The sequence below is a fragment of the Prionailurus viverrinus genome, chromosome E1, assembly GCF_022837055.1.
Source record: "Prionailurus viverrinus isolate Anna chromosome E1, UM_Priviv_1.0, whole genome shotgun sequence".
NCBI classification, from domain to species: Eukaryota; Metazoa; Chordata; class Mammalia; order Carnivora; family Felidae; genus Prionailurus; species Prionailurus viverrinus.
The window spans coordinates 7,404,157-7,417,926 of NC_062574.1; the positions used below are offsets into that span (position 1 = coordinate 7,404,157).

Consider the following 13,770-nt stretch of genomic DNA (forward strand, 5'->3'; position numbering starts at 1 on the left):
GTGTGGATGTATGTGGGCATGTTCATGCAAACTACAGTCCTTTTCCAGAATCCAGAATCGTCCACAAATCTTCTAAACAAAAAGCTGAAACTCATGTTCTCTTGGCTATGTCCCAGGCATTGAGATAAGCACTTTTTTCACATAATATTTCAATCCTCTTAACAACTGTATGGGGTGTTACTATTATCGTTCTTTCTTTACAGGATAGAACACTGGGGAGCAGAGAGATTAGGTGTGCTTCTCAGAGTCACACAGCTCGACATTGACAAATTTAGAATCCAAATCAAATGCCCACCCTCTAATAATCCCCACTAACTCTCAGGAATAAAGATGTATAGCGGAAAAATCAGGCCATTTCAGAAGGGTCTAAGAAGGGTGCGAGGTGATTTTTTGTTGTTATATTAACGTATCTAGTGTCCCTGGTATCACTGTGGGTTCAGGCCTGTGCTGGTCAGTTTTATCTGGCCCTATCAGTTCAAACTAAAATACATCATCGGGCTCCGGGGTGGCTCAGTTGGTGAAGTGTCTGACTCTTCATTTCGGCTCAGGTCATGATCTCCCAGTGGGATAGAGCCCCACGTTGGGCTCTGCGCTGGCAGCACGGAGCCTGCTTGGTATTCTCTCTCTTTCTTTCTCTGCTTCTTCCCCCCTTCGTGCTGTCTCTGTCTCTCTCAAAATAAATAAATAAACTTAAAAAAAATAAAATAGGGCACCAGGGCGGCTTAGTCTGTTAGGCATCTGACCACGGCTCAGGTCACAAGCTCACGGTTCATGGGTTCGAGCCCCACGTCGGGCTCTGTGCTGACAGCTCGGAGCCTGGACCCTGCTTCCGATTCTGTCTCCCTCTCTCTCTGCCCCTCCCCCACTCATTCTCTCTCTCTCTCTCTCTCTCTCTCTCTCTCTCACTCTCTCTCAAAGATGAATAAACGTAAAACAAATTTTTTTAATAAATTAAAATGCATCATTGCCATTTCTTTCCAATGTCGCTGACAGGATGCTATTTCTTTGCACCTGTTTGTCATTGTTTTTTACGTGGCTCCATTGGCCTCTCTGGAAGTTAGCACTGCAGCTGAGAGAATGGGGTGGGGGGGGGGAATATCAAGTCCTGCTGATGTGGCAAATTTATCCTCCCGAAAAATCACACAGACAGAAGTGGAGGCAGGTTTCACGGGGCCTGAAACTCAGACCATTTTGGGCGTTCTTTCAAGAAAAGAATACACAACCACAGACACAAAGTTGGGGAAAGGATCTTTAAATTCACCTGCTTGTGGGTAAAGGTCGGAGATGACAGAAGGTAGTGCTGTCTGGGTGTCCAGGTAGACTGGAGCTTGCTTCAAGAACACCCTTCAAGAGAAGCAACAGCCCCCCCCCCCCCCCAGGGAGTATCAATCAAATTGGGAGGAGCTAAGGCCACATGAGCTACCCTTCAAACTCCTACAAGAAACACATTCAATTTGAGAGAGAAAACTGGCTTGTCTTGGAAAGTGCATGAAAAAGAAAATCAGCCATGGTCATTGAAACATGATCTTTAGAATTAGGCTTCCTTTGGCTTTAGCATGGGCCAACAACACTATCACTAACATAATAAAAGAAACAGAGGGGCGCCTGGGTGGCTCAGTCAGTTAAGTGTCCAACTCCTGGTATCAGCTCATGATTCATGAGATTTATTTATTAATAAATAAATAGAGAATACTACAGGCACAGATCAGGTGCTCTGGCAAACTCAAAAGGAAGTCTATCGTCCCTTCTTCTGACCTACCTAGGTAGACGAAGCAAGGGAGGTCTGGCAGAAGACATCAGGAATGTGGTCAAAGAGACAGGCTTGGGGCACACCTGGGTGGCTCGGTCGTCTGGGCATCAGAAACTCGGCTCAGGTCGTGATCTCACAGTCTGAGGGTTCAAGCCCCGTGTTGGGCTCTGTGCTGACAGCTCGGAGCCTGGAGCCTGCCTTGGATTCTGTGTCTCCCCCTCTCTCTGCCCCTCCTATGCTCATGTTCTGTCTCTGTCTCTTAATAATACATAAACATTTAAAAAAAATTTTATATAAAAAAAAGAGACAGGCTTGGACATACCTCCTGAGCCTGGAGTAACTGGAGGAAGAGGCTAGAAAGGAGGAAACCCAGCTATAGAGATAGAAGACAACACTAACCTACTGGGCGGAATTGTGTGAGATTGGAAGCTTGATCACAGAAAAGTAAAATGAACCTAATCGTTAGAATTTGAAGGCTATGTTGGGGCGCCTGGGTGGCTCAGTCGGTTAAGCGTCCGACTTCAGCTCAGGTCATGATCTCGCGGTCCGTGAGTTCGAGCCCCGCGTCGGGCTCTGGGCTGATGGCTCAGAGCCTGGAGCCTGCTTCCGATTCTGTGTCTCCCTCTCTCTCTGCCCCTCCCCCGTTCATGCTCTGTCTCTCTCTGTCTCAAAAATAAATAAAACGTTAAAAAAAATTAAAAAAAAAGAATTTGAAGGCTATGTCAAGGCAGGCGGGACCTCAGTGTGTGTGGCTGTCTACTTAAGACTTAGGCATCTATTGGGGCACCCGGGTGACTCAGTCGGTTGAGCGTCCGGCTTCAGCTCAGGTCATGATCTTGTGGTTCATGAGTTCAAGCCCCACATCGGGCTCTGTGCTGACAGCTCGGAGCCTGGAGCCTGCTTCGGATTCTGTGTCTCCCTCGCTCTCTGCCCCTCCCCCATTCATGCTTTGTCTCTCGAGAAAAAATAAACATTAAAAAATTAAAAAAAAAACATTTAGGCATCTATTCCCATCTAAAGACAGGATGAGGCTGTGAACCTGGGGTGGCTCTGCATTTGTTCCTGGTCGTATTTTTCTGATCTGCATTTTTCAAGAGACAGCAGCAAGAATTCACACAGATTCTTTATTCGTGGTAACGCTTGTTTTCTGATGCTTTTTTAAAAAGCGAAAACCATGAATAACTTTTATTTACAGTGATTCTCCTAAGGAGGCTTAAGTTTACATTTTGCTTATGTCTTCTGAATAAAGGAGAAATCATGACCAAGTGAAGAAGCAGTGGCTGTGTTTACAGTTCCGAGGAGGCCAACAAGCCAGCCCAGAGGCTCTATTGGTGAATATATTATGTGAAAAAGGAAATGTGAATGGCATCTGCTCTCTGGAACTTGCTTGGTCACGGCCGGTAGCCAAAGACACGGACCACTCACTGAAGTCCAGAGTAGGTGGAAGGGGGTCTCCTGAGTGTTATATACCAACAAAAAAAGCATCTCCAATGTTCAAACCAAGAATCTGGCAATACTTGGGGTAAAGGCGAGATTGAACATGGTCTTTGGGGGAAGGCTTTGTGCCAGTGTGTGCGTGTGGGTTCATGAACATGGGCGCCCTTTCCACGTGCTTACTGTGATGAGGCAGAAAAAGGTACAGGGTGGTAAGCTTCGAGAGTCCAGAAGGAAAAGGACAGACAAGTTGGGCAAATCAGGCACCAGTCAGTTGAAGCCACCATACGCTTTCACGGTAGATGATCAGCAGAGTTTCCAAGGTGTGGGAAGTTCGAAAGAAGACAGAAAAAGCAGTTGAAGAAAGTAGAGGAGTTGCAGTGTCCTGTTGTGGTAAGAAAAAAAGGGAAGCTGATTTCATCTCAGGGACAGAGATGGGGAGAGAGGACAGAAAAGGGCAAGAACATGAGAAGCAAGTTTGGATATTACTAGTTTTTAAAAGTCCCTCTAGAAAAATTTTAGGAAAGGGGCCTCCAAAGACTTCGAGTTAAGGAATAAGAACAGAAGAAAAAAAACCCTCCTTTTTCTTCATACCTACTAGGATGACAATTATTTTAAAGAAGGGAGGGAGGGAGGGAAGGAGGGAGGAAGGAAAGAAAGGGAAGGAAGGAAGGAAGGAAGGAAGGAAGGAAGGAAGGAAAGAAAAGAAAAGAGAAAGGGTAAAGAAGGAAGAAAGGAAGGAAGGCAGTAGGAAGAAAGGAAAAGAAACTAAAAACGACAGGTGTTGGGGAAGATATAGACAAATTGGAAACTCATGCATTGCCGTTGTGGAAAATACTTTGGTGGTTGTTCAAAAAGTTAAGCATGGAACAACTCTGTGATCCAGAAATCCCACTTTGTGACATGTACCCCAAAGCCAGAGACCCTAGCACATATTTGCACACCCATGTTCATAGCAGCATTATTCGCAATAGCCAAAAGGTGGAAACAACCAAGTGTCCATTGATAGATGACTAAACATGTGGAATACACATACAATGAAATACTATTTAGCCTTAAAAACGAAGGACACTCTGATCCACTCCACAATGTGGATGACCCTTATCAACATTATAAGTGAAGTGACCCAAGCACAAAATGACAAATGGCATGATTCCGCTTCTATGAGCTACCTAGAAGGGTCAAACTCAGACAGAAAGCAGAACAGAGATCACCAAGGTGGAGAGTAGTAGGACGGGGAGTTATTGTCCAATGGGTACAAAATTTCTGTTAGGGGTGATAATAAAGTTCTGAAAACGGTTGGTGGTAATGGTTGCAGAACAACACTGTGGATGTACTTAATGTCACTGAATTATCCACTTAATAATGGTTAAGATGGTAAATTTTATGTGATTTGTATTTTATCCCCAATTCGTTTTAGATGATCCTTTTTGGAAAAGGGAGTTCAAAAGACACCTTGGGACCTGAGTAAATTCCCACAAATGAAAATTGACTGGATTTAATGGTAAGGACCATAGAGGCAAGGACTCAAAGCAACAGATACTGGCTTTTGTGGTCGACTCAGTGACACTCTTTGGACAAACTCTAGACTCAGAAGTCATCTTTATGTCCAATCAGGAGGCAAGAAACACTGTCCCCAATTCCAAATGGTTGTCAAGGGTGAATCCTCTCAGTAGTAAAGGATTGAAGGATTCCTACCTCCTTCTTTTGCAAAAGTAAGGGATAGTGCAGGAGGTGGGGGGAAACAAGAATATGAAAATTTGCAGAGAATAGCACATGGGAAAGGAAAGACACGCCCTATCCGGACCAGATCAAAGTGATGGTGAAAGCAACGGTTAGAGCAAGAATGAATGAGTTTCTTTATATTTTACTGTTCAAGGTGGGGGGGGGGGTGGGTAGTCTGTAAATTAAAGGGCTAAAAGGGATGGGTTAAAATAGGCTCAATTTAGAAGCTGTCATTAAGGACTTCTTTTCCCCCAACAGAACTTTTTTAGAATCCAGAAAAGATGGGACCTCAGAGCCAAGGGGGCATGGTAATGCATGGACTTCAAGGAAAATAGACAGAAACTCACAGTTCAAAGACAGTTATCACTCCTCCAATGTTGACAGGTGTCACCAAGTGATACAAGGAAGAAAGTTTCCAGGGCCAGCCAGCACTGAGTCTTACTGATAAAAGCACATTTTGATTACAGTTTTCAGTGGCCCATGTGAAATAGGTAAGATGATTGATTTAATGACAACCGTTTTGAGAGACAGAAGAAAAATAATTATTAGCGATAGCCCCAACCCTAAAATGTTTCCAGACATTTCAGTTGTGACGAGCACAGTTTATTCTCTGCATTTTTTTTAGTAAATCAAAAAAGTAAAAATCCAAACAATAACAACAACAACAACAACAACAACAACAACAAACCACCCTGAAGTTCAGTGGCACTGAATGATTCATGCAACACTTCCTTATTTGTGGTCAAATCAAGACTATTCACTGAATTATGCACAAGATATAGGGTCTCATCATTAAGGCACAGGAAGCTGATGAATTAAAGGAACATCCTTTTTTTTTTTTAAGTAGGATCAAGAAAATGGGTGATTTGGGGCACCAGGGTGGCTCAGTCAGTTAAGCGGCCGACTTTGGCTCAGGTCATGATCTCACGGTCCGTGAGTTCGAGCCCCGTGTCGGGCTCTGGGCTGACAGCTCAGAGCCTGGAGCCCATTTCCGATTCTGTGTCTCCCTCTCTCTCTGACCCTCCCCTGATCATGCTCTGTCTCTCTCTGTCTCAAAAATAAATAGATGTTAAAAAAATTTTTTTAAAAATGGGCGATTTGGATAAGCTATGGTTTCCTTTCAAGGTATAAATAAGTGTGAAGAGCCAGGGAAATCTCACGAATACATAGTCACATTATTTATCACGTAGCTGTTTCCCAGGACTCAAACAGTGAATGGACAAACATCTTCAATATTGTAGGAAATGAAGATGTTCCTGAAGACAGACAGAGAGACAGCACTGGGGAAAGGCAGATTCGGCGCAGTTTTAGACGCCTAGGAAGCATCATAGTGGTAACAGCAGAAATAAGGGAGACGATAGTAAAACTGATGGCAATTGGGCTGGAGAAATTCGAGCTGGAGTAATTTCAGTGTAAACGTGGCAGTGTAAACGTGGGCATGGAAGAGTAGAGAACAGGCTGGTGACAAAGCTAGGGACGCACACTGAAAGACTGATGTGCACAACTGACTCAAGAAGGGATAACACGGCTACATCCCCAGAAAGTTTCCAATGCCATATGCTGGAAGGCTGGCAGAAAGGAAATGTTTCTCTTAAGAGAGCTTTTCTCGAAATGGAAAGGCACCATCTGAGAAAAGGTAAAGGAGATCAAAGGAGGTAGAAAAAAAAAAAGGCCAACTTTTGAAATGAAAAATAAGGTATAATGCTGAGGCCAGATGGTTGCCAAAAAAGGGGAAGGCATAATTATGAGTCCCATTGAAAGCCAAGGAGGAATAATGACAGAAACAACTTTTCACTTAAGGATCTGGATACAGGGAAGTAGGAAAATATTAAAGGGTAACAGTTAACGCAGAAGAGAAATAATATGGTAGGAAGGCAGGTGGAAAGAAAAAGAATGAAAAGACGTCTGCAAGGAATTCTGTGGAGGGGATATGTGGCGTTTGTTGGAAATGAGAAAATATGATCATGTATAGACTTTTTCTTAATCTAGAAAGAAGGGAAAACAAGAGCAAAAAAGTTATTCCAGCCTAAAGTTGGATGTAAGAATGCTCAGAATCATTTTACATAAAGTAAGTTGTTGTTATTATAGAGTATTTAGTTGGATGTTTCCTAACAAAGAACAGATCTGGAATTTAAAGACTAACATCAAGTGGTCCAGTAGAATTAGGTTGGAACTCTAGGTGCGACTGGATGGCTCAGTTGGTTGAGCATCCAACCTTGATCTCAGCTCAGGTCTTGATCTCAGGGTTATGAGTTCAGGCCCCGTGTTAAGCTCTGTGCTGTGTGTGAACCTGCTTAAAAAGAATACGTTGACCTCTAAAGGTCTCGGTTGATGGGAGACCATCAAGAACTCTTGTTCATGCTGAAAAATGGCAGTGAAAGTCTTCTCGCTTCCTACTGCTCTCTGGTTGACCAGCTGTTGCTGGCTTGAAATAAAGAAATATGAGCTTAGAGAAGACTTTCTGGAAAGCAGGTGGTGCGGGGGTGGGGGGGATGCCACTGCCCAGGCCAGAGGCAGACAGCCCTTCAGAAGTGGGATGCCAAGTTGTTGACCCCATTCTTCAGGTCTATGGTGAGAGGTGGGGTACTGGAAACCTGGTTATGTGTCCTTCCAACAACGTCTCCGTCTCCCATCAAAAAATATGCCCACATTCCTGCATTTTCTGTTTCATCCCTCCTGGTGTCTACATCGTTCAGACTATCCTCCCCAAAGCCAAAGCCGAGAGCAGTTTTCCCCAGGAATCGGAAGTAGGAAGTGGACGCCATTGCGCATGGTGCATTTGAAGAGAGGGACGAGCGTAGGCTGGTAGAGGTGGGGATGCCGGGAATCACAGGACACAGGTAGCACATAGGAAGAGAAGGTGCTAGAAAGTGAAGGTAGCATGGAGTGGGATAGGTGGGACAAGTCCTATTTGCAATGAAAACAAAGCCCCAGGGATGGAAGTAGACACTCTGGGCTTACTAGAAAGGGACTTCAAGACAGAAGTGGGGGCATCTGGGTGGCTCAGTCAGTTAAGCGTCTGACTTCAGTTCAGGTTGTGATCTCACAGTTCATGGGTTCGAGCCCCGCGTCGGGCTCTGTGCTGACACCTCAGAGCCTGGAGCCTGCTTCGGATTCTGTGTCTCCCTCTCTCTCTGACCTTCCCCTAGTCACATTCTCTCCCCCTCTCTCTCAAAAAATGAATAAACGTTTTTAAAAATTAAAAAAAAAAAAAGGAACGTGAAGCACAGAGACTGTAGTGTGTCCGTGTGTGGACCAGACAATGACCTAAAAGCCCTCTTAGGAGTTAACGGCTAGCACCACGCTAAAAATCCAACCAGGAGAGCTAACAAAGGGTACCATTCCTCCTATCTGATCCTTCCGACGCACATAAGATATCAGACCCAGGAACAGTGGGATGAAAAGGGCTGACAGCAGAAGGTATGTCCCCTATTAATTGTCACCTTTTATTCTGATAGTAACACTCGAGGAGATGAAGTTGTTGAACATATAACTATTAAAGGAACATGACTGACAGCTTCAATGGAAGGGGAAAATGAGGGTGATAGCCTGAAACATACTCACATTTCCTAACAGCCCACAATGGGTCCATACATTAGAAACAATTTCTGTTTTCAGTTTTATTTCCTCCTGGCATAACTAAAATCCATCATTTTGTTACTCTGGGTATAAAGTTGCTCGGCCCCATTAATTGCTCCAAATTGTCAAGCTTTAAAGGGTGGGTCTCCCATGCCAACATTCCATGATGGGACGAACGGGTTTGGGAGTTTCCCTATCCACGTTTTCCTTCCATACACTTGAGAGGCTGAATGCAAATCTGCTTTGCCCGTTGATGTGTCAAGCACCAGATACGCTACGATAATGTGGATGTTTCCCCAACAAGGCTTGAGGTTTGGGTTTGAAGTGGCCCATTCTTCAGGAATTGTAGGATGGGACAGGAAAATAGGCCACACTTCCCCATGTGTGACAGTCCTAAGCTCTTCTCTTCCCTGATTCTGTGGAAATCACATACAAAGTTCTGGGCTTTCTGGAAAGCATGGCAGTTAAGAATCTGCCTTCCTTTGCCATCGCTCAGCAGTTTGGAGCCCTTTGTAAACCCTAGCACCCCCGTCTGATTTCAGCTGTTTACCAGAAGTGGGGCCATTTACTTCTGTCTCTGGACACGTTTGTTACATCAGGTAACAAGAAATATGGTCATGGCGCTGTCGTGGAGACACAAGACACCCCAAGACTTGAACATGAAAAAGCCTTCAGACACGTTTTATTGGGAAGCTGTTTTTCCCCTCGAAGTTGATGGATTCCACTTCACAGAAATGCCATTGTCCGTTTGTTGTTAGGAGCTCCTGGACCTCGGCTGGAAAAACTCAGTTCAGTGATGTTTCTCTTTCGCGCTCGTCCTGACAAACTGTGACACGAAACATAGATCTGCTTACTACGATGGGATCACTCTCGGACTTGGAGAAAGAAGGGTTTTCAAGAGCAAAACCTAGAGTGACAGGGAAAGAATTACTGGGCAAGCATTCAGTAGAATCTGGTTTTTACAATCACACTCGCTGGATAGGCTTTACTTCTTCTTAAACCAGGCATCTCAGCACCACCGAGATTTGGGGTAGGATGATTCGTTGTTGCAGGAGCTCACCTGTGCATCATCGGTCTTGAGCAGCATCCCTGGGATCTGCCCACTAGAAGCACCCTACACTCCATCACCCTTGAGTCAACAGAAGTATCTCCAGACACCCTTCCTGGGAAGCAAAGGCGTCTTTTGTTCTCTTAAGTGTTCCTTTCCTTATCTGTAAGGTGCAATTCAACAGAGCGGAGAGCTGCTGTTGGTTTAAGGGGATGCCTCTGACAGGGTAATCTGCCACGTGAATGGAACGGGCTATTATCTAATACACATGTTTAGGTATTCACACATTGAGTTGGAGATATCTCCATGTGGAACAGATTGAGCAGGTCTCGGCCGACAGAACCGGATGAAGGGGTTTAGGAGAAATTATTCCTCTTCGCAACAACAGCAAAATCAAGAGTGAAGAATGTCCAGACCCAGGAATGGTTTAACCCCCCACGTAACCAGTTATAGAAAGGATTTAAGTGCCAAATGGTGACCGGATCCGTGAGGTTTGTTCCGACTTTGGAGCTCTTTGAAGATAAAATCACAGTGGGATTAATTCTCTGAAAGTAATAATGAAGGATCTTATTAATGTCCAGTGATTAGAATAAATGAGTTCCCCTTGAAAGTTACCAAGTTACCTAGAGAATTATATGCTCTTCTGGAGACAGAATTCTCCACCTCTAAGAAGCGTGTAGGAGGTCAGCATGGCTATGGAACAGACAACTGAAGAGAAAGCTTGGCTAAGATGTTCACAGCAAGGACAAAACCTGGGGCACTTAGGTGGCTCAGTAGGTTGAGTGTCTGAGTCTTGATTTTGGCTCCAGTCATGATCTCAAGGTCATGGGATGGAGCTCTGTGTCAAGCTCTGCACGGAGAGTATAAGCCTGTTTGGGATTCTTTCCCTCCCTCTCCCTTTGCCCCTCCCCCACTTACTCTCTCTCTAAAAAAATCTTAAAAACCCCCTACTATTTGATATAGCTAAATGGACAAAAGAAATGTGAAGCCAAGTCCACACACAGCAGGAGTTAAGTGCAATTTCTGCTCTGGAGGAAACTTTCAGTACACTGACTCTAGATCTGTTTGGCTGGGATCTATAACTTCTGACCCTGTTATGAAACTTGAGAAGTTAGAAAGCTCTCGTGGCGGGCTCTAGAGTCATTCATTTTTTTTTTTTAAATAATATGAATTTCAAAAAAAAATCTACATGCAAGAAGAGGTGCTTTGAACTCAATTCCATTCTTTTATTATTTCTTAACACAACAAGAGGAAAATGGCGGAATACAACTGTCAGATGTGCTAGTGTCCCTGCACAAGGCACATCTGCGCAATGCCAGGCAAATGCTTACCAAGGAATCAGAGGCATGAACAAAATGAGTTAAGAGAAAAGATGCAAAGAGTTTCAGATGAGTATCTCGTTTCTCAAAGTGAGGATTTAAGAATAACAAAACCAGGGGTGCTGCATTGGAAAATTAAGGGCACGGAAGGCAAGACAATCAACTGGGCAAAGGAGATGGGGAATTGGGGTTTTCTTAACTCTCCTAAGTGGTATATTCGTACAGAAAATTCAAGGGTTTGGAGCAATGTTGGAACACCTTGAAACTTAAATAATTTTTTCCCCTTCATTTGAATCCCGTGTTAGGTCTCTCCGGAAAGATTTACTTCCCTTGAGGCAGCGTCTATGGTTGAGGCACATTCGGCTGCACATTTGCAGACAACTCTAGTTTCTTTTGATTGACCGCGCCGGAGAAGAAAAAGAATTATTATTTTAGGAGACTGTAGGGTCTGGTCCTTTAAATTTTTGGCAGATACGGAAAACTTCCATGAGATGGGAGACATTTTCCTCTTGGGTTTACAACTGTAATAAAAGGTTGCTGACAGACTAATTATACATGTTTTATATATTTCGTGCATATGTGCTTCTCTCTAAACCAATTTAATTCCCATTAATGCTAATCTTGTTAATGCCCACTCAGAGAGGAAAGGAATACTCTTAATAAACTATTGATTTATTTGAGCTATTTAAAGGGAGGGGGAGGAGAGAAATAGATGGGGAGAAGAAAAAACTGCCATTTTACCCACATCTGTGTTTCTTAGAATATTTTCCAAACATTAATGAATATTCGGTTATCCCTGGTATGAATAGGAAGCAGGGGGAGAAAGAAAGTGACGGTGACAGTCTTCGACCCGTGAAAAATAATGACATTTATTTTTTTTTCTTAGTATTAGCTCCAAGATTAGAAATGACACATTACAAAGAGAAGCAGGTTTTCTTTGTTAAAAAAAAAAAAAGAGGTAACAAAAAAGGAGGTTCATACGTATAAGCTCTTGCTGAAGTGGGTTTTTCTTTAAAAAAAAAAAAAAAAAGGACAGTGAACACCACACATCGGTAACTTATCCTCCTACCATTTTTTTCCTGTTCCTAGTGTGAGTGTCCGTCTGGTTCTCCAGACACAGATCCAGTAATTTCTCTCAGCCTCAACAAAACCAAGATTTCTAGATCTCAGGGTACTTCAACGAGCTAAGACTGGCCCTTGAAAGACGTTATGTCCACGTCCGAGCGGTGTCCTCGAACACGGGTGACTCCTTGTGACTTAGCGTGTCACAAAGCTAGCCTGGAACTTCAGAAGGCGACAGGAAACCCTCGCTGTCCCATCTCCGATCGTCCTCACACTAGCTAACCGTCTCTAAAAGGATACATGCCTCACTTCCAATTCTCTCTGGAACAAGTGGCAGGATATAGGGAACAGGTAGAAGATGGGGTTTTGCCCAAGGTCCACCATCTGGCCTTACGAGAAGTCATTTAACGTCCCCGAGACTCAGTCGCCTTCTCTGTAAAAAAGGGAATCATAATCTTTATGTGCTATGTGCTTACCCCACCCTCGGATAAGGACGGGAAAAGGTGCTTTGTTCAAAAGTCCTATGGTAACTGGGAAGCGGTGTACAAATATGGGAGTATTATTAACTGGGAAACGCTTTTTGAAAAGTGGTGCAAGAAAAAAAAAAGTGACAAGGGAGGAAACAGAAGCAGAGATCGTTTTATCTGGGACCTGTGGAAAGACAGACAAGAGACAGAGAGGCAGAGACAGACCCCGAGATCGATCGATTTACCCTCAGGATTTCCCTCAATGGCCACCAACGCTCATGGTTTATAACTGTGCATAGAACACATAAAATAAAAGTAGAAAACTGAAAGTATTTAGACCAGTGAGGTTTTCCTTTTTTGCCGGTCCAAATGTCGGCACGTGGAAGGCGAGACGCGGGCGGAGGCCAGAACACTCTCTTTAACATTCACTGGGGGAAAAAAAAATACGGAAACAAATATTTTCAGCACAAATATTAAACTGCCTTTTCCCTACCGAGTGGTAAAAAAATATATTATATTTTGATATTTTTCTTTTTCTTTTTAAATTATACTGTTATCCATCCCAGCCGAAGTCCTGGCCGGTCATCTGGTAGAACTTCAAGTTGAAGGGCCGGTAGAACTCGCGCAGCAGGCGCACCACCTCGCGGTCGATCTCCGGGTGGGTCCTGCCCTTGGTCTTGCCCAGGCAGTGGGGCTTGCTGCTGCCCTCGGCCTTCTTGAGGCAGGGGAAGCCCTTGGTCTTGTTGAAGTAGAAGTGCTTGTCGGTGATGATCCTCTTGAGGCCCAGGAAGTCCTGCACGCGGCCCAGCTCGCCGGCCGGGTCGCTGATGAGCCGCTCCCCGCTCACGAAGAGCATCTGGCCGATGGGAAAGTGGCGCAGCCAGTGCTCCAGGTGCTTGGCGTAGATGCCGATCTGGATGGCGCTCCACGACGTGTCGATGAGGCCCGTCGTGCGGTTCTTGAACGTCAGGCTCTCAAAGGTGGGGATGTCGGGCCGCTTGGACAGCGTCTGCGTGTAGTCCGAGATGGCCCGGGTCACCGGGTCGCGCACCACCACGATGAGCTTGGTGTCCTTGGACATGGCCGAGATGCGCGCGGGCGCCTCGCGGGTCACGAAGTAGCTGGGCGTCTTCTCCATGGTGATCTGCCCGTCCAGGGTCCTCGGCATCAGGTCCCTGGGGAAAGCAAAAGGTCACGTAAGAGCCTAAAAAAGGAGCGACCTCCCCAGCTGTACAGAGAGAGCGCATTCCGAGGAGGGACGCGTCCTGTAGACTCGGGAGCCAGGGTGCCGGAGCTCAGGGCTGACTCTCCCACTTCCTAGATGGAGAGGTTGATCGAATACTGTGCCTCGAGGGAAACAACAATATTATGGATCTCATACAGTGT

At 44.8% G+C, this 13,770-nt stretch overlaps 1 protein-coding gene across 1 annotated transcript in view; it reads right to left on the bottom strand.

Annotated features, from left to right (window-relative positions):
- Positions 1-10,746: 10,746 nt before the first annotated feature.
- Positions 10,747-13,770, bottom strand: part of HS3ST3A1 (heparan sulfate-glucosamine 3-sulfotransferase 3A1) — a 103,180-nt gene continuing 100,156 nt past the window's right edge. The window contains exon 2 of the mRNA XM_047833955.1: positions 10,747-13,559. Coding sequence (XP_047689911.1) covers positions 12,938-13,559 — 622 coding nt within the window. The 3' untranslated portion in view covers positions 10,747-12,937. The remainder of the gene's footprint in view (positions 13,560-13,770) is intronic.